This window comes from Dreissena polymorpha, chromosome 9 (genome assembly GCF_020536995.1).
Source record: "Dreissena polymorpha isolate Duluth1 chromosome 9, UMN_Dpol_1.0, whole genome shotgun sequence".
NCBI classification, from domain to species: Eukaryota; Metazoa; Mollusca; class Bivalvia; order Myida; family Dreissenidae; genus Dreissena; species Dreissena polymorpha.
In genome coordinates, this window is record NC_068363.1 from 20,555,828 (window position 1) to 20,576,159 (window position 20,332).

At 37.2% G+C, this 20,332-nt stretch overlaps 2 protein-coding genes across 2 annotated transcripts in view; both read right to left on the bottom strand.

Moving 5' to 3' along the window:
- LOC127843691 (metallophosphoesterase 1-like) overlaps positions 1-20,332 on the bottom strand; it is a 220,691-nt gene that overhangs the window by 145,150 nt on the left and 55,209 nt on the right. The gene's annotated exons all lie outside the window — the stretch shown is intronic.
- LOC127843692 (endonuclease/exonuclease/phosphatase family domain-containing protein 1-like) overlaps positions 3,530-20,332 on the bottom strand; it is a 140,942-nt gene continuing 124,139 nt past the window's right edge. The window contains exons 7-9 of the mRNA XM_052373413.1: positions 16,166-16,219; positions 4,413-4,553; positions 3,530-3,815 (exon numbers count right to left, since the gene is read on the bottom strand). Coding sequence (XP_052229373.1) covers positions 3,637-3,815; positions 4,413-4,553; positions 16,166-16,219 — 374 coding nt within the window. The 3' untranslated portion in view covers positions 3,530-3,636. The remainder of the gene's footprint in view (positions 3,816-4,412; positions 4,554-16,165; positions 16,220-20,332) is intronic.

Here is a 20,332-nt window from a genome sequence, read left to right on the forward strand (position 1 = left end):
TTGTGCTTCTAGTATTGATCCCCCAGAACGAATCCCAGTTCAGGAATACATTCCATTTCAACAGGAACTTGCTGCACGGAAGAATGTTGCAATGAAACGATTCCGAATATATGAATTGCCTGATTCTGCCGGTCGTGCCATGTCTGTACGTGACATTGGTGATGTTGATGACGCTGCTAGCGATATCCTCGAAGATGATGTTTATAAAAGATTTGCTAAATATATTGATCGTTACAAAATTAATCGAATTTCAATGCGAATTCAGATTATTCCCGACTCACTTTCTTGAATTAGTGTACGTTTTTGATGGATACTAAATTAAATGATTCTGATTGTATTCATGTCTTGAAGTGTTTCTGATTCTCTGTAACAATCGAAACTGTTTAAACATGATGCGTTAAATACTTTTTGTTGTTGTTGCTCTATACATGAACTTTAGCTATACCATTATGCTATCCTAATGTGTTTTTAAACTTCCGACGATAGGTTTTACACGAAAATATGGCGGAAACACATTATCTCCCGATTTTAAAAAGGTCTCAGTCTAATGTATGTTGACATTTATTTATAACAATATATATTTATGTTAATCTCATCTTTAAAATAGATATTTTGTCGGAGCTTTTCTCTAACATGCATTAATTATTAAAATCAACACATTGGTGTTAATAAGTCTCCTAAGTCGTTAATGACTTGAGATTCAAATCAGGGAACAAATGGCATGATGATTATTTTGACCACAGAGCAAGTGGCACACTACTAAACGAAATAAAACTATAGACAGATATTAATAGAATATAAACTATTATGTCTGTCTGATATTACGTTTTTTGCTATATGTCAATGTTATTGTACATGTTTAAATTAAATGTATGCCTTTGTTTCAATGACTAATACAATTTGGAACATATTGATACAATTTTATTAGTTCGCTTTCAAGCATGTACACGTTTACACAATTGTCAACGCATTTGAATAACATATAAATATTGAATTATATAAAATATTTTAATTTCTTCTTTTTAAAAATATAATTCTAACCGCTTGATATGTTCAACTGTATCATATTAATAGGTTTGTATTTGCATGTTATGCATAGTACCTGTCATGTTGATCGTTTCCAAAAATAGAACCCTTTAAACGTCGATAATGATAGAGTATTGTTTTTAGATGTTACAATAAAAAAATAGTTTTATAATGCACAACTACATGCATTTGTATGTAGTTCTATGTTCTAAAATAATGTAATTATATAAATGTATATGTCTTATTATTAACCAGTTGCGGTAGTTTCGGATTACTCAATGATTGAACGTGTGTTGCTTTTTAATTGATTGTAAAATAAGCGTTGTCATGGTTGAAATACAAATAAAATTTACACTGTTGGCGTTGACTTTGTTATAAACATTAATGACTCTTAGAATGATTAAGTTGATGTTTTACTGACGATGCTGAAAGATGTTGATGATATTGCTGTTGTTGTTGCTGCTGTGGTTTGTGCTTCTGCTACCGATGATGATTTAGCCGACGCCGACGAAAACGGCGTTGACGATGAGTACAACGACAACGAAGATATGATAAAGATGATGACTGTGGTGGTGATGATGGTGGTGGTGATGATGATGAAGCTGATGATGATGACGAAATGATGATGGTTTCGATTAAATGAAATTTTTTGAAATTAAGCTAATAATAATACAAACTGGTGAAATTCGGCAGAAATACTATATCAAAGTGAAAACAGCAAAACTTTATCAAATTGTGGTAATATAATAAATATAATTTGCTTTGTGTATTCAAACATATTAAACAAATCTAAATGGTATTGTTAGCTATATTTAAATAACAATTATACAAAATAGTTCTAACAAGCAAAACCTACAACTATTATAAGTATAATTACCGGAAGACATTCATGTGTAAGTAATAAAAGATGGTTTATTGGTTCATATGTTGTGAATCGAGCGTTTTACTATAACAAGGAACACACAAACTACTTGGAAACAAAAGTGGCATTCACTTTTTTCCACATCCCAAGAACGGTACATCTAATGTGAAATCAGCAGTACATCAATATAAAGAAGTGAAACTCCAGCTGCTGGGGCAGTATTGAATACCTATTATATACGAAAACAAGGTTTCTAAAAATAATAAAAAGACAATACCGCTACCAGCCTCTGAAGGCTGAAAATATAACAACATCGAAGAAGTGTACGGGGATACACGCTACTGCATCCACGCAGCACACATCAAACTGTTGTTCAATTCAATATAAAGAAGTGAAACTCCAGCTGCTGGAGCAGTATTGTATTCCTATTATATACGAAAACAAGGTGTCTAAAAATAATAAAAATAACAATACCGCTACCAGCCTCTGAAGGCTGAAAATATAACAACATCACAGAAGTGTACGGGGATACACGCTACTGCATCCACGCAGCACACATCAAACTGTTGTGCAATTCAATATAAAGAAGTGAAAAATAATAAAAACAAGGGCTGTTTGTAAAACATGCATGCCCCCCATATGGGCTCTCCGTTGTAATGACAGCCATTGTGTGAATATGTTTTTTGTCACTGTGACCTTGACCTTTGACCTAGTGACTTGAAAATCTATAGGGGTCATTTGCCAATCATGATCAATGTACCTATGAAGTTTCATGATCCTAGCCATAAGTGTTCTTGAGTTATCATCCAGAAACCATTTTACTATTTTGGGTCACCGTGACCTTGACCTTTGACCTAGTGACCTCAAAATCAATAGGGGTCATCTGCGAGTCATGATCAATCTACCTATCAAGTTTCATGATCCTAGGAATAAGCGTTCTTCAGTTATCATCCGGAAACCATTTTACTATTTCGGGTCACCGTGAACTTGACCTATGACCTAGTGACCTCAAAATGGATAGGGGTCATCTGCGAGTCATGATCAATGTACCTATGAAGTTTCATGATCCTAGGCATAAGCGCTCTTGAGTTATCATCCGGAAACCATTTTACTATTTCGGGTCACCACGACCTTTACCTTTGACCTAGTGACCTCAAAATCAATAGGGGTCATCTGCGAGTCATGACCAGTGTACCTATGAAGTTTCATGATCCTAGGCCCAAGCGTTCTTGAGTTATCATCCGGAACCCACCTGGTGGACGGACCGACAGACCGACATGAGCAAAGCAATATACCCCCTCTTCTTCGAAGGGGGGCATAATAACAATACCGCTACCAGCCTCTGAAGGCTGAAAATATAACAACATCGAAGATGTGTACGGGGATACACGCTACTGCATCCACGCAGCACACATCAAACTTAACATAAATAACATCAACATCTCAAAACTTCACGTACCATAACATGTTGTACAAATTTGCTACATAAATTGGAAACATTTTACCAAGAGAATATTTCTAATATTAGCACACAAATATGTTCAAGCGCTGGTTAATTGTGTCTTATTAGTTTAGTATGGGCTTCCATTTCAAAGTAGTTTAAATGGGGCTTTTCATGGCAATAACATAATGAAAAGTGTGGAATATTGTCACTATTTATTGTTTAAAGAACTGCATTATCAATTCGCTACTAGTGATGTCTGTCATACCAGAGTCAAACATGTAATATTCTAATCTTTTACTAAACATCAGTCAGTCAGTGCAAATTTAATGGCCTCTGGTCCGATCTTCAAGTCTCCAGTGTCAAGGTCACAGCCCGTGTAGAACTGGGCCCACACTGGACAGTGGTCACTCACGAGCCCGCCCCACGTCCAGCCCTTGGGGATCCAGGGACTGGACAGTCCCTCTCTCACGACGTCACATTGACCTGTGCAGGGGAATAAAATATATTACCATAAAACCGCCTAAAACAGCATTATTGTAGACTTCTGGTGATCTCATGAGCAGATTTTAAATTGTTTATGAACTAACATTAACAAAATTTCGTAATATGTTAAGTTATTCCACAATTCGATTGCATATTTACTGGTGGATTTTTTGCGGGAATAATGGCATCATCATAATTAAATCTCCAAGGTTTGAAATATGATTCATTTATGTTCATTTGAGAATCAGGAACATAAAGTATTGATAAATGCCTCTTCTTTGTTTTTCATTGACTAACATAATTAATTCAATCGATAATATAGTATTTTCCAATTAATCAAGGGTAAGCAAACTTTAAATAAACATCAACTGATGGAAATCTTCAACACAAATCGTTTACAATGCACAAAGCTTTGGACCAGCAAAATCAAGCACAATATAACAACAATATTAACAAGCAAATTTGTTGAATTGATATCCCTCGCCAAAGATAAATTTTGAGAAGGTCAATCAGAAGGATGGATGGACTGACAAAGACGGACGGATAACACCAATTTATTATCCCTCAACCTTTGGCGGGGAATAAAATAATTCTTACCAGTGAACACTTGTTTTGTCTGTTTAGATATCCTGATGTTATCGTATGTCTTGCTGCCTTTTTTGTTGGCGTCGCTTATGTTTGTGAAGACACCGTCGGCAATACAATTGTGATAGCCTTGATTTCGAAGATCGTCAAAATCTAAAATAAACAAAAAACATCATTCATTTAATATTGAAAACCTTATATAAAACATTTCTAATATAATTTTTTAATGCACATTGTTTTTGACAGATTTCAAACTTAATTCATAACAACTTTTAGCAAAGTGATGTAATTCAAAGATTAAAAGGTAATTCCAACTATCTTTGGAGTAGCCTCACTTATGTGTTGCCAGATTATTTTTGTGTATGGCTAGCAACCCTACTTTATGAACAAGAGCTGTGTTTGTGAATCACCATGCCCCCTACTGTGCTTTGAAGCCGCACTGCAGCTATTTTAGAAACAAAGTTATAGTTTGAATGTAAAGGTCAGAGTGACCTTGACCTTTGACCTAGTGACCTCAAACCATGTTTGATTGTAGATCTTAATGAGATGAATGCTAATGTGAAATTTAAAGAACATAGACCCAAGAGTTATAATTTTGTGAGCAAGGTTAAAGTTTTGGGACAGACACACGCATACAATGACATACAGACATACAGACAGACAGACAGACAGACAGACAGACAGACAGACAGGACAAAAACAATATACCTCCTGATCATTCGATCTGGGGTTATAAACACACTGTAGCTACAGACAATCAATACATCATGGAAAAGGGAGAAGATGGGCCTCCTGGAAGCCCCCAGGCCAAAGAACATCATCTCCACCAGGACCAACACTACCATCCATACATGTACCAGACTGGGGGGACTGGAGAGAGCGCAAGTTGCAGGAGATATAAGGAAGTTGAACTTTCATTAAATCTGCGAATAATGGTAGACTAATTCTGGGCAAAAGCCATGGACTTTTGACGAGTAACTGATGCACTTGGGGTATAAGCAGGAGGATGCAGTACACGCACTGGCAGAAGCCCAGATGCTGTAAAAGTCAGCACAGAGAGCGCTCATCTGATGGCATCAGCATGGATCAGGACTACCTATTTTAATACAAAGAAGATCAACATGGACATAATCCAGTCATGAGTTCTACGCTCCGAAACAAAAGTGAAGAGAACCAAAATGATGACTTTTAAAACAGTCCGTAAACCATCAGACAAGACGAGCAAAATAGGAAAATCATAATTTTAATCGGTGAATACAACACCAAGAACAGGGATAGGAGAACATCATGGGACAGCAAGGACTAGAAGAGATGAATGACTTCAGTAAGATTTTTGCCGACGTGTGTCACAAGTAACCTGGTCAACGGATTAATTATTTTCCATCCCAAAAGGATACACAATGCAACTTGGGTGTCAACAGACCTGTCAACCGAGAACCAGATCAGCACCTGTGCATTGTAAGGAGGAATTGTATGTTTGTAAGTATGTACGCATCAATAGAGGAGTAGATGTTATTTCAGACCATCATCTCCTTGTCACTCGATTGCAGCAAAAATGGAGCAGAAGAGTTGGACAGGGGAGTCAATCAAACACCAGTGTTACAACGCCACTATGCTGAAAAACAACTGGAAAACAAGAGTTCCGCGGTCGGAGATGACCGCATTGAAGCCGGATTTTTTATTTAAATGACAGGAAAGTACCTTTCGTGTTTTTGTCAATGCAATACTTAAATTACTGAAATATTGTTCAAAGGTCAAAATGAAATGTAAGTACTTTTCAAGGCATGAGCAAACCTTGTGTTATGTTTTGAATGCATGCATATACATGAACAACAATAACATTTAAGGTCACAAATATGAACTCTATGTCCAAGCATACCAAAGTTATAACAATTTTAACATTTTAACATTTAAGGTCACAGTGACCTTGACCTTCAAATGAATGACATTGAAATGACCAGTGGTCATCTTCTAGTACTGGCCAATCTTTATTTCAAGTTTGAAGACTCTAGGTACAAGCATACCAAAGTTATAACATGAAATAAGAACTTTAACATTTTTACATTCAAGGTCACAGTGACCTTGACCTTCAAATGAATGACCTTGAAATGTCCAGTGGTTACTTACTAGTTCTGGCCAACCTTCATGTCAAGTTTCAAGACTCTAGGTCCAAGCATACCAAAGTTATAACAACTTTAACATTTTTACATTCAAGGTCACAGTGACCTTGACCTTCAAATGAATGACCTTGAAATGTCCAGTGGTTACTTACTAGTTCTGGCCAACCTTCATGTCAAGTTTCAAGACTCTAGGTCCAAGCATACCAAAGTTATAACAACTTTAACATTTTTATATTGAAGGTCACAGTGACCTTCACCTTCAAATGAATGACCTTGAAATGACCAGTGGTCATCTGTTAATCCTGGCCAACCTTCATGTCAAGTTTGAAGACTCTAGGTCCAAGCATACCAAAGTTATACCATGAAATAAGAACTTTAACATTTTTACATTCAAGGTCACAGTGACCTTGACCTTCAAATGAATGACCTTGAAATGACCAGTGGTTACTAACTAATTATGGCCAACCTTCATGTCAAGTTTCAAGACTCTAGGTCCAAGCATACTAAAGTTATAACAACTTTAACATTTTTTATATTGAAGGTCACAGTGACCTTGACCTTCAAATGAATGACCTTGAAATGACCAGTGGTCATCTGTTAATCCTGGCCAACCTTCATGTCAAGTTTGAAGACTCTAGGTCCAAGCATACCAAAGTTATACCATGAAATAAGAACTTTAACATTTTCGAGCACGCCGCCACCCCGCCCGCCCCCCCCGCCCGCCCGACAACATCAATCTATAAGCCGAGATTTTTTCGAAAAAAATCCGGCTAAAAAAAGTTTAAGGTAACTCTCTCCAAAAATTTCCAGACTTTTAAGGACCTGCTTGAAGAAAAGAACAGCAGAACAACAAGTACTGGCTCAAAAGATGTACCCTAGTTGTACACCCACATGGCTATCAGCAAAAACACTACATAACATTGTAACAAAGAAGAAAAATGAAATAGGACCAACTGCAGTGGAACAAGAGCAGAAACAACAGAAGCACAAGAAGAGCACACAAAAACCAAATAGGAATGTCAAGCGACTTTACTGAGTAACCAAGCAGATCTACATAAAGACGCTCGTTAAACAAGCATTACAGAAAAGAAAGCATGCAAGAACAGAACCAAGGGCCTGTACTCAATCACCAAAAGAATATCAGGAAAATATGACAAATAAGAGCCGCAAGTAAGGGAAAAGATATGAGGAGTGAAAGCAGACAACGAAGTGCAGAAAAAGAGATGGATCTAGCCATTCCAGGAGCTACTCTACAGGCCAGCTTCTGCTAAGCCACCAGATAAACCACAAGCGATCTGCCAATCAAGTGTTGTGAAGAAGAGATGGATCGAGCCATTCCAGGAGCTACTCTACAGGCAAGCTTCTGCTAGGTCACCAGATAAACCACTAGCGATCTGCCAATCAAGTGTTGCGTATTCAAGAAGAAAGATATCAACCGCACAATCAAGCAGTTGGAGATCGGCAAGTCTGCAAGACCTGACAGCATACTGCCAATAGGTCTAAAGGCTTACATCAAGACCAGGGAGGAGTAACTCTACACGCTCTTCAGCATGATATGGGAAGACAAAGTTCATATTCCAATTACTGAGGGGGAACGTTGTCTTTCATGTCAGGAAAAGTGTTAATCGCATTATGCCTATCCGAATAAAAAAGATTAACCTGACCAGCATCTACATGACCAATGAGCGGACTTACGAAAGATGAGTTCGTGCATGGTCACATCGCAATCCTGCACATCATACTGGAACATTTTCCTTAAGTGTAACTCATCCCTCTATGTAAACTTCATCAATCATGAAAATGTGTTTAAAAGAATTTACCGGAAGTCCCAACTGAGATACTACAGAGTGCCAGTAAAGATCATAGCATCATCTGCGAGTCTGATTAAATGATGACCTGCACAAGTGTAAACGGCAGGAAACACACCCACACCTTGGTAGTAGTAACCAGAGTAAGGCAAGGCTGCTTATTCTCACCTTTTCTGTTCCAACTGTCATTGTGCCCTCGTTGGACCAGAAGCACAACTGCATCTAGTGTTGCAAGCAGTTGGACCATATGGACTATCCGACAATCTAGCTTTTATCTCTGAAACCCCACAGCAGAAGCAGGAAAAATCCAACATTTTTTTTTAAAACTTAGCTTGACTGGACCTTACCACTAACAGAGGGTAGAGCAATGATTTCAAGACCAACACATCCAACGCCAAACCCATTGCCAGTCTGCATCCAACACAACAAGGCAATTTCTCCCCTGGAACACGCAATGGAAGAGGATGAACAGGCAGCATAGAAACAACTGCCATTGAGACCTGGATGAATCTTAGGTTCAAGTTACATGGGAAAAACATCATAGCTGGGGTGCCTTAACCAGAACTATAACGCCAGGAGGAAACTGACGGGCCCACAGGCCAAGATGAGTTGAGATGAGATATATTAACATTGTTAAATATTATAATCCATCTATGAATTATACTGCGAACAAGAGTTCCACAGTCGGAGATATATGCCCCCCCCACAAACTAGTGACCCCAATTTCAATAGGGGTCATCTACTGTTTAAGGCTAATTCCCATGTGAAGCATCAAGCCAATCGGTCAATTCGCTGATGAATTATTGATCACAACAATTTTCACATTTATTGTGACACTGACCTTGACCTTTAATGTAGTGACCCAAATTTCAATAGGGGTCATCTACTGTCATAGGCCAATGAGTATGTGGATAATCAAGACAATGGTTCAATTCTTTGATGAATTATTAATCAGAAACACTTTTTCCACTAATTGGGCCAGTGACCATGACCTTTGACATAGTGACTCCAATTTCAATAGGGGTCATCTACTGTCCAAGGCCAATGCACATGGGAAGTATCAAGCTAATCGGTGAATCAGTTGACAAGTTATTGATCGGAAACAAGTTCACACTTTGTGTGTAACAGTGACCTTGACATAGTGACCCCAAATTCAATAGGGGTTATTTACTGCCGAATGCCAATGCACATGGGAAATATGAAGCCAATCGGTCAATGCGTTTAGGAGTTATTAATGGGAAACTATTTTCACACTTAGTGTGATAGTGACCTTGATCTTTTACCTAGTTACATCAATTTCATAGGGGTCATTTACTATAGAAGGCCAATGGACATGTGAAGTATCACGCCAATTGGTCAATTAGTTGACGAGTAATTGATCGAAAACGATTTCCACACTTTGTGTGATAGTGACCTTGACCTAGTGACCCCAATTTCAATAGGGGATATCTACTGTCAACCAATGTAGTGTTTTTCTCAGGAGGACAAAGGGGAATGCCGCATTACTTTCAAAAAGGGCACTTAAGCGCGCATTTAAGCAAAAAGGGCAAAAATGTTCCATGAATACCTGATTTAGGGAGAAACATGTAATTGCATCAGAGGCGGTTGTGGAAAAACAAAAAATAAACAAGCACATTAAATGGTGAATGGTGTATTTAACTTGCTTTGATTTATTTTAATATATTTAGATTGCAATGTACATTTAAGTTCCATGCTGTTTCAGTAAACTGTACAGCACATCAAACATAATAAAGCAATATATGCATATGAATCTGATTATACACAGAACAACTAACATAAAAATCTTTTCAGATGTTTAACATTGCGAGTAAACTGATCGCTAACAATATGTAAACACTCGTTTCCGTGATATACATTCACTGAGTAGATTACAAATAAATATGTTCTTGCTATCTAAAACATTTGTATGCATTGTTGATTATCACAGACATTTCATTAATTCCTTCTAAATTTATGATCTCCATCGTTAATTCGATCGTTTACGATTGTATTTGCCATTTTTGCTGAGTCACAATTTAATTCTGTATGTCTGCCATCTCTTAAAGCGACAGGTGCGCATAGCAAAGTAAAATCTTACAATATGTCCGCCTAATACGCGAATTGCATTTTGTTTAATTGGTTTACATCTTAGAAATTATTGTCCCCTACCGGTTTCATGAAACTTGAAACATGGATAGATGGCAATATGGACATTTTGCACGTCATTTCATTTTGTTCCTACGTCAAAGAGAATGGTTGCTAGGCAACAAAGAGACAAGAAATTACTGCTGAAAATGGTGGTTTTCTGGACCCTGTGATAACTTTTAAAGTTCTTCATAATTTTTTTTATGAAATTTAAAACATGGATAGATGGCTATTTGGACATTATGCACTTTTTTATTTTCTTCATACGTCAAAAATTTTGGTTGCTATGGCAACAAATAAAAATATAAAAATATTTCTAAAATGGTGGAGCTGGTAGGGGACATATATTTCTTGGCAATAGTCTTGTTTCAATAATTAAATATCTTAAAGACAATAACGATAATAAAATTAATTTGTGTTTTTCAATGTAAATATGCGTAAAATATATGTTTTGATATAACTGAATTATGCATGAAATGCACAATTTCCATGAAGATAACACCAAGTTTTCCATCAAAAGTCTCCAAAGTAACAGTCCACAAATTTATCGTGGAGGAGTACACATCACCGACCGATAAGTGCACTTGGTATAACATAGCCTCTGACATTATCGATTGATATTAACGCATGACTCATTCTTAACCACGCGAATCTTCACTGCCTTGGAGCCATTATCTGATACTAGTCGGCTTAGAAGTTTGGTCAAGGGGAAATTATGATGTTATCAATAAGGGCGGAAAACAGCGGGTGCCCAAGAAAGGGCATTGCCGCTGCCTTTGGAAAGGGCAGCGTAGCGCTAAATGGCTTTGAAAGGGGGCAGCGTGGCCCTTCAAAAAAGGGCATGGCGCCGCGCCACGCTAACACAGCCTGGGAAAAACACTACAAGGCCAATGCACATGTTAAGTATCAAGCCAATTGGTCAATTGCTTGACAAGTTATTGATCAGAAACGATTTTCACACTTAGTGAGACAGTGACCTTGACCAGACCTAGTGACCCCAATTTCAATAGGGGTCATATACTGTCAAAGGCCAATGCACAATTGAAGTATCAAGCCAATTGGTCCATTCGTTGACAAGTTATTGATCCGAAACAAACTGGTCTACCGACAGACAAACCGACTGACATCTAGCAAAACAATATAAGTGTGATAGTGACCTCGACCTTTGATCTAGTGAGCCCAATTTCAATAGGGGTCCAGTGATTAATCTAGGTCCGCGTCCTGCGTCTCTGACGCATCAAAATCGGAAAAAACGCACCGTAGCGAAGTATGAGCGTCCTCGAGGACGCATACAAATCCGTGTTTGTATTTCTCACGAATGCATATATTTTACGACGCCGTATGTATCACGCTGTTAAAATTCTACAAGACACATTTTCATTGGCTTACAGAGCCGCATATGCTAAAAATAACCAATCAGTGTATTCGTTCTAAATTTGCTTCGTCGAGATTAATTTTAAAGAGCCCGGATGATAATATTCGTTCGGCTGCATTAAGAAAAAATGCCACCAAAGAAAGTGTTAAAGCTTGACACAAAGCAGCAAACTCTTGTTAATTTTTGGCGGCCCGATACTGGCGGACATGATGACTCGCTCGATTTATCCGCGAGTGTTAACGAAGAGAAGGAAAAACCAAGCGCAAGCGTCCGAGATGTAAGCCAGCCAAAGAAACGTGAGTTTTTGACCAAATGGCTTTCAATGTACTCTTGGCTTAGATTTGTTGAAAGAACAGACACGCATGACAACTTTATGTATTGTTCTATTTGCGACGAGAACAACGCTAAAAATAGCATGGTTCAACAAATGCACAATAGAAACTACCAGAATACAACTTTGGTACGACATGCAGGTCACCCAGACCATGTAAATGCTGTACGTGTTGTACCCCAAATGAAACAAAGCCTGGCTGTAGCTTTGCAAAAGGGCTCATCTGATAAAGATAAAGCTATTGAAGTCATGTTCAAGACACTTGAATGGATGATCAAGGAGGATTTGCCTTTGTCAAAATTCCAATCTCTTGTTCAGTTGCTTCATGATTTCAATGTAAAGGACTTAGAAATTTTAACCAAAAATAAAATTAACTACCAGTCACCAGAATCAGTCTATGATTTTCTAGATTGCTTGGCAGAAGATGCTTGGAATAAAGTTACAGATACATTGAAGAAATCGGAATTTGTAACAGTGTTGACTGATGAAATTACGGATATAAGTAATAAAAAAAGACAAGTGGTCTACGCCCAGGTCCTGAATGAACATTTTATGCCAGAAACTCTTTTTGTATCGAATGTAGAGTGCTTGGATGCTTCCGGTGCTGGTATAGCCAAAACAGTTCTTAATGAGATGGAAAAAAGAGGAGTTGATGCAAAGAAAATCATGTCTTTGGGATCTGATGGGGCAGCTGCAATGACAGGAAAGGAGAAAGGTTTGCTTTTTTACTCAATCCGAAATGCTTGTTTTATTCCTTTCCACAACTTTTTAAATAATTATACGATAACTTTGATATTTACTCTAAGGCATAATAATTATGATGACCATATCAGTATACCAAATTCTGAAAGTATTTTCTTTAATAAAACAAGATTGATAGAAATATGATAGTTTTGAACTTTTCTAAATTGAATGGCTATAAAAAGTATATGATAGTTTTGAACTTTTCTAAATTGAATGGCTTTGCAAACAATAAATTTAAGTACAGAAATTGCTAATTGTAAAAATGATTTCTGATGGTTAGAAAACAATATGAGAAAAGAAAAAATTGCATGATTGGCGCAATTTATTACTTGTCTTCGTTGTTTCTCTAAGTCTTTCACTGTAGAGGCGTTAAAGGATTGAGAGTCTCTGTGTTAAGAAATCTTTAAAATATTTCAGGGTCAGCAGCGATAATGAGAAGATCAAATCCCCACATGCAGAATGTCCATTGCATAGCACACCGTCTGGCTTTGTGTACATCCCAGGGTGCTGAAAACGTTCCTCTCCTTAAGAAACATCAGCAGGTTTTAACAGACTTGTTCTATTATTTCAAGGTAACTTTACACACGATGTACTTTTATTTGTGTACTTAAAAAAATAATATTTTGCAAGGTTTTAACTCTTTGCCACACAACATATGTTTAACCTTTCCAATTTGAAAGAATGTGCAGACAAAAAATGGTGATTGAGACAAAATTGAAATATATAGCTCTGGTCTGGAAGAAATCATTGTGGAAAAAGCATAAAATTAGGATCTCCCCTTTTCCTCCAATAGTTTCTTAAGTCGTCTGCAACATACTTAAATTCAGATCATCCTCATTAACAATTTTTAGAACTTGTTTTTATCAGTGTTTTGTGGACATGTTTTCATCAGTTTATTTGTTGATAGGGAAGTGGTAAGCGTGAGGCTCGGCTCCATCAAGTCCAGGATATTCTCGATGATCCCAGATTGACTATCAAGGAGATCCATGCAGTCAGATGGTTATCTTACTTTGAAGCTCTCACTGCGGTATGGCGTACCTTGGACAGTCTACTCACCTTTCTAGCTGAAGCTTCAGATAAAGATCCAAAAGCAATTGGTTTAAAGAAAAAGGTTGGTCTTGTTCTGATTTTTCATTTTCCCAAAATTCCTTAAATGTGTAACATGTCTACACATCTTTATCAACAGAGTGTTTGTGTAGACCTAGATTAGACTGGACAACTCTGTGTTTGTTTGGCAAGACCTGCACGATAGTTTGCCTAAAATATGAGCAACATTTCAAAACATTTTTTTCCATTTATAAAAAATAAATCAGTTTTATGATTTAGTGAAATTATTTTAAGATTCTGTTCTGTCCTTCAGATTTCTACTGACTCGTTCATTGGTACAACCTACTTAATGATGGATGCAATGGCCCCACTGACAGTACTGAGCCAGTTCTTTCAAACTGAGAACATTGATATTGCCTTGATCAAGGTAAGACCCAAGCTTACATTTTTACACTTGAGATCACCTATAGTTAAGATGCCTTCATAGTTTCTTTAAATACAATATTTGTGCCAAAGGAGAAAAAGTAGTAAAATAATTAACTTCTTCCAAATAGAAACTCCTTCAAAAGTGTGTAGCAGATGACATTCACAAACATTGTGTCAAAATTTGACCTTTGCTCATTATGAACAAAGTCACCTTTTGGCACAATGATTTCAAATCTACTAACACTTTACACCCCAATTGATTTTTTTCTTATACACAGGTGAGTCTAGACAATTGCAGAGATGATTTGCAGAAGGTGTGTACCATGGAGACCCCCTACTTAAAAAAGTTGAAAGAGGACTTGAATGGAGTGGATTTCAAGGGTCATAGGGTGACAACTACCAACTTTAAACTTGAAAACCTGGCTAAACTGTTCATTGAGAATGTATCTCAAAACCTAGACGCAAGGTATGCCTTGTTAATAGTATATGTACAGTATTAAAACAGCATCATAACTGAATTATGATTTTCTGGCCTGTTATATTAAACTATGAATGTAGTTAACTGGAAACAGATTACTTAAAGTTGTCTGTCAGACCTTGATTGAGATCACTCATTATTCCCATGGTTGGCATATAATATTTTTTCTAAATACTTCTCTTAATTATGTCTTCAGATTCCCAAATGAAGAACTCATGTCAAGCTTTGGGGTCCTTGGTTTGCGTCCAATAAGTTTCATGAGCAACAAAGATGTTGACCAGTATGGTGAAAGGGAGCTGGGAATTTTGACAGAGTACTATGGGAAGGCCAAGACTGCCACCTGGAAATCAGATGGAGAGATGCAGACAGCTTCATCTGACCCAATAATAAACTCAGATGAAACAAAATCAGAGTGGAAACTATTAAAGAGGGTTGTTCTGGCAGAACAATACCCTAGAGACAAAATAAGTTCTCTGTGGCATCTAATCTGGCTATACCATAAAGTACAGTTTCCAAATATGCTTAAGCTGGCAGCATTGGCTCTCACATCAGCTGTCCACACAGCTGGATGTGAGAGAGGATTCTCTGTCCAAAATAGAATACTCACAAAATTCAGAAATAGACTAAGTGTCAACATTCAAGACAAACTGATGTCTGTAAAGCTAAGATCAGGGACAGTGGACTATCATGCTTTGATTCAGTTATGGAGGTCAAAAAAGGATCGGAGAGTCTATGAGTTCAAGTGACGATATTATATTTGAAACGGTGAACTCATAGACTCAGTGTTAACAGTTAACTTTATAGTTCTTCTTTTTTAAGTTTTTTTTTCTCATTTATTATTATTGTTTTTCATTTCTAGTCAGCGAAATCTAGTAAGGGAAATTCTAGTCTTGTCAGTTGATTAAAAGTTTAAAAAAAAATGTGTTTGTGCTATTTTCTTCAGCCCCCAGGGAAAACACGCAAGGACTCATGAATAAAGTTTGGGACTCATTGAATTTCTATGGGACTCATTGTTTTCAAATATGTGAGTCCTGGGACACATTGAAGCAAACTTCTAGATTAATCACTGCCCGGGTCATCTACTGTCCAAGGCCAATGCACATGTGAAGTATCAAGCCAACTGGTTAATTCGTTTATGAGCTATTGATCAGAAATGAACTGGTCTACCGAAAGACAAACCGACCGACATCCAGCAAACAATACATGTACCCCTTCTTCTTTGAAGAGGGGCATAAATATCATATTATTTATTAATTTTGATCAGTTCCATAATAAAAATCAAACGACTAACCTTTGGTATCTGGAGACAGGTTAAAGTCACCAAGCAGTATAATATCATTTTCCCCTGCAATGACAAAAGGAAATTTAACAAGGGATGTTTGTAAAACATGCATGCCCCCCATATGGGCTGTCCGTTGTAGTGGCAGCCGTTGTGCGAATACCATTTTTGTCACTGTGACCTTGACCTTTGACCTAGTGACCTGAAAATCAATAGGGGTCATCTGCAAGTCACGATCAATGTACCAATGAAGTGTCATGATCCTAGGCAAAAGCGTTCTTGAGTTATCATCCAAAAATCATTTTCCTATTTCGGTCACCGTGACCTTGACCTTTGACCTAGTGACCTCAAAATCAATAGGGGTCATCTGCAAGTCATGATCAATCTACCTATGAAGTTTCATGATCCTAGGCATATGCGTTCTTGAGTTATCATCCGGAAACCATTTTACTATTTCGGGTCACCGTGACCTTGACCTTTGACCTAGTGACCTCAAAATCAATAGGGGTCATCTGCAAGTCATGATCAATCTACCCATGAAGTTTCATGTTCCTAGGCATATGTGTTCTTGAGTTATCATTCAAAAACCATTTTACTATTTCTGGTCACTGTGACCTTGACCTTTGACCTAGTGACCTCAAAATCAATAGGGGTCATCTGCAAGTCATGATCAATCTACCCATGAAGTTTCATGTTCCTAGGCATATGCGTTCTTGAGTTATCATTCAAAACCATTTTACTATTACTGGTCCCCGTGACCTTGACCTTTGACCTAGTGACCTCAAAATCAATAGGGTTCATCTGCGAGTCATGATCAATGTACCTATGAAGTTTCATGATCCTAGGCCCAAGCGTTCTTGAGTTATCGTCTGACAACCACCTGGTGGACGGACCGACAGACCGACCGACAGACCGACATGAGCAAAGCAATATTCCCCCTCTTCTTCGAAGGGGGGCATAAATATTGTAGATATATGAATATTTACAAGTTATATTTGTCCGGCCAGCTAGCTTGGTTGGTAGGGAGCTGGACTACAAATCCGAGGATCAACAGTGCGTTTCCCGGCAAGCCCACATAAATTGTGATGGAACAGGTATTAAAATCCTTTAAACTGCCATTGTTCCTGTCTGCAGATTCAAGTAAGGCAGCTGTTAGTTAATGGCTAAATTGTGTGCACTTAGTACTGATTAAGAAGCAAATCCATAAAATGAAAAGTAAAGGATATGTTTACATAGTAATAAGGAATTGAGTATACAACGTATAATCTGTGCAACTGTTAATGTTTGTTAAGCTTTAATTTTAGGCTGATTTAAGTGGAATATAAATATTCAACGGACGTTGTTTACATCTGAAATAAAATGTGGCAGAATTCAGTAAGGTTGATTTGGGATGTGGTAAGGAGAGTTAAGGACAATATGTTTGGTCCGGGTTCATTACTCTGGTGAACTGAATATTGTTTTGCCTCATAAAAATTGCTCTATACCTGGCAGAGCAGTCCTAATGGCCTCTATAAGGTTGGGGATATTGTCAATCTCTGCCTGCAGTCGACCGATGTCCTCATTCTCCAAACCGGTTGCCTTCAGATGTACACTTACCAGTGCGCAGTCAAAACTGCTGATCTGTTGAATGCATTTTATACCATATTATTTTTAGATTGCATTGTAAAAGTTTCTACCCCGTAATAATGTAATCAATTTACCAGGGACCCTGATAAATCATCGTGCCCATAAGATGAAGCAAAAATTTATATAAAAACAGTTATGTGCTTCAAATTAAAAGTATTTTTTTCTTAGAAATACAAATTTTAATGGGTCAGTCATTTCGTTTTATCATATCACTTGAATATTGTCAAGTTGAGTCAATTTGTAGTTGATTTCGTCATTTAAGAATTTGAGAGTCATTTTGTAGTAGAGCTGGTAATTTTGTAAGTCATTATATAGCTGACCTAGTAATAATTTTGTTGAGATAGTAACTTTTTAGTTGCGTAGGTCATTTTGTAGCTAAGTAAGTAATCTAGTAGATGAGCTAGTCATGTTGTAAAATTAGTGAGTCATTGTGTTGTTGAGTAAAACATTGTGTAATGAAGTAAGTCATTTTGTGGTTAAGTCAGTCATTTTGTATAAGAGTTAGTCAATTTTAATTGAGCTTTTCATGTTTCACTTGAACTTCATGTTGTAGTTGATAAAAAATACAGTTGAGCAAGTCATGTTGTAGAAAAGTTGGTCATTTTGTAATTCAGTAAAAAACATTATAGCTTAGTAGGACATTTTCAATTGAGTTAGTCATTATGTAGCTTAGTAAGCATTAAGTTGAGTAAATCAGTTTGCAGAGGACGTAGCAAAGTTGTAGTGGCGCTAGTCATTTTGTTTTTGAATAAGTCATTTTGTAAAAGCCAAATTAAGATCTCCCTAGAGCAGGAACATTCTTAAGGTCTCCTCCAAAGACACCAAGAACTGGTTCTAACCAGGAAAAGGACTCAAAAGCAATACAACTAAACAAAATAGGTTTAAACTAAAGTAACATGAAACTCTTTGCTCATAAACAACTCAACACTTCAAGTAAGCAATAAAAGATGGTGCATATTTTCATAGAAGACTACTAAACCTTGAACGTAGCAATGCAGGGTCGTCTAGTGAAGGGTTTCTGTTTCTTGTCCATAGCCAGAAGGGTAGAGCTTACTAGGGCAACGCCCTGCATTTCATCATACAGGAATCCATTGTACTCCTTACTCTGAGGCGAGAACAAAAAGAACAACAATGAAATATAAATTAAAACAGGTAAACTACAAGTAGATCAGACAAGAGGGCCTGAAGGACCCAAAGTCGCTCATCTGTGATAGAAAGGAACTTACTTGTTATGAGCAGCCCATGAAGATTGAACTATAATAATGACTTTTACAGTGTTAATAAGTCTTTACTATAGCCATATAAGGAAAACTGCCACTCCCCTGGCGGCCATGTTTTTCAACTGACCGGAACCATTTTCAAACTCCGACAAGATATCATAAGTACAAATGTGTCATGAAGATTGGACTACAAATGTGACTTCTAGAGTGTTAACAAGGTTTCACTATATCCAAATAAGCAAAATTGCTCCACCCACTGGCGGCCATGTGTTTTTAACGAATCGGAACCATTTTAGAACTCAGCTGAAATATCATAAGAACAAATTTTCTTACCAGTTTAGAGTATAAACAAAGCAAAATGTTGACGACATACAAAAGGTGTTCACAAAAGCTCACCATGAGTACGATGTGTTCAGGTGAGCTAAACAAGTAATCAATCTTGTAATATTTTTACCTATCAGTGTCAACAATAATGTATTATTCTTCAGCAAACCCTGCCAATACAAAACTAGCAGATTTTGACAAATGTGTTGTGTTTAAATCATGCCGATAAAAAAGTAGTAGAATTCGACAACTTTGTGTGTGCTATATCTTGCATAAACCTATCTATCTCTTAATTATAAACAGAATCATGCATATACCCCCGGTAAATCTCAAACCGTCTTTCCGGTACTTAAAAAATATAATAAATATTTCAAGATATTCTTGACACCTGCCCATCCGGTACTACAGATGGGGGGAGGATTGTAAGCAATCTTGTTTTGTTTGCGTATGTTATCCTGGGATAGCTGTTTTACAAATATTTGATACCCACACTTATGCCCGTAACGGACAACAACTGCCTTTTTTAATCAGAGGTAGATGGAAAATGGTTGTAGAAAGGATTTTAGGACCAATCGATTCCAAAGCACACAGATGATTTGAGTCTTTCTCTTATAAGTTGCTTAATCTGAGAAATTTCTTTGTCTTTCACTTGAGTTGCTGAAGCATAGACACAAAACTTGAATTTGAAAAAAACACAACATTAAATTAAAAACAAGAGGGCCTGAAACGCTCACCTGAGATTCAAAGGAACTGACCTTTTTGTGCAGCCCTTTGATGTTATTTGATTAAATGATCTTACCAACGTTTATGCATAGTGAACACACTGGCGGTCACGTTTTTCAACAGACCAGAACCATTTTAGCACACATCCATGATATAATTAAAACAAATATGCTGACGAAGTTTCATGAAGATTGGAAATAAATGTGACTTTAAGAGTGTTACCAAGTTTCGACAATTGCCATATAGGAAAAAATGCCCGCCCCCTGGTGACCATATTTTTCGTTCA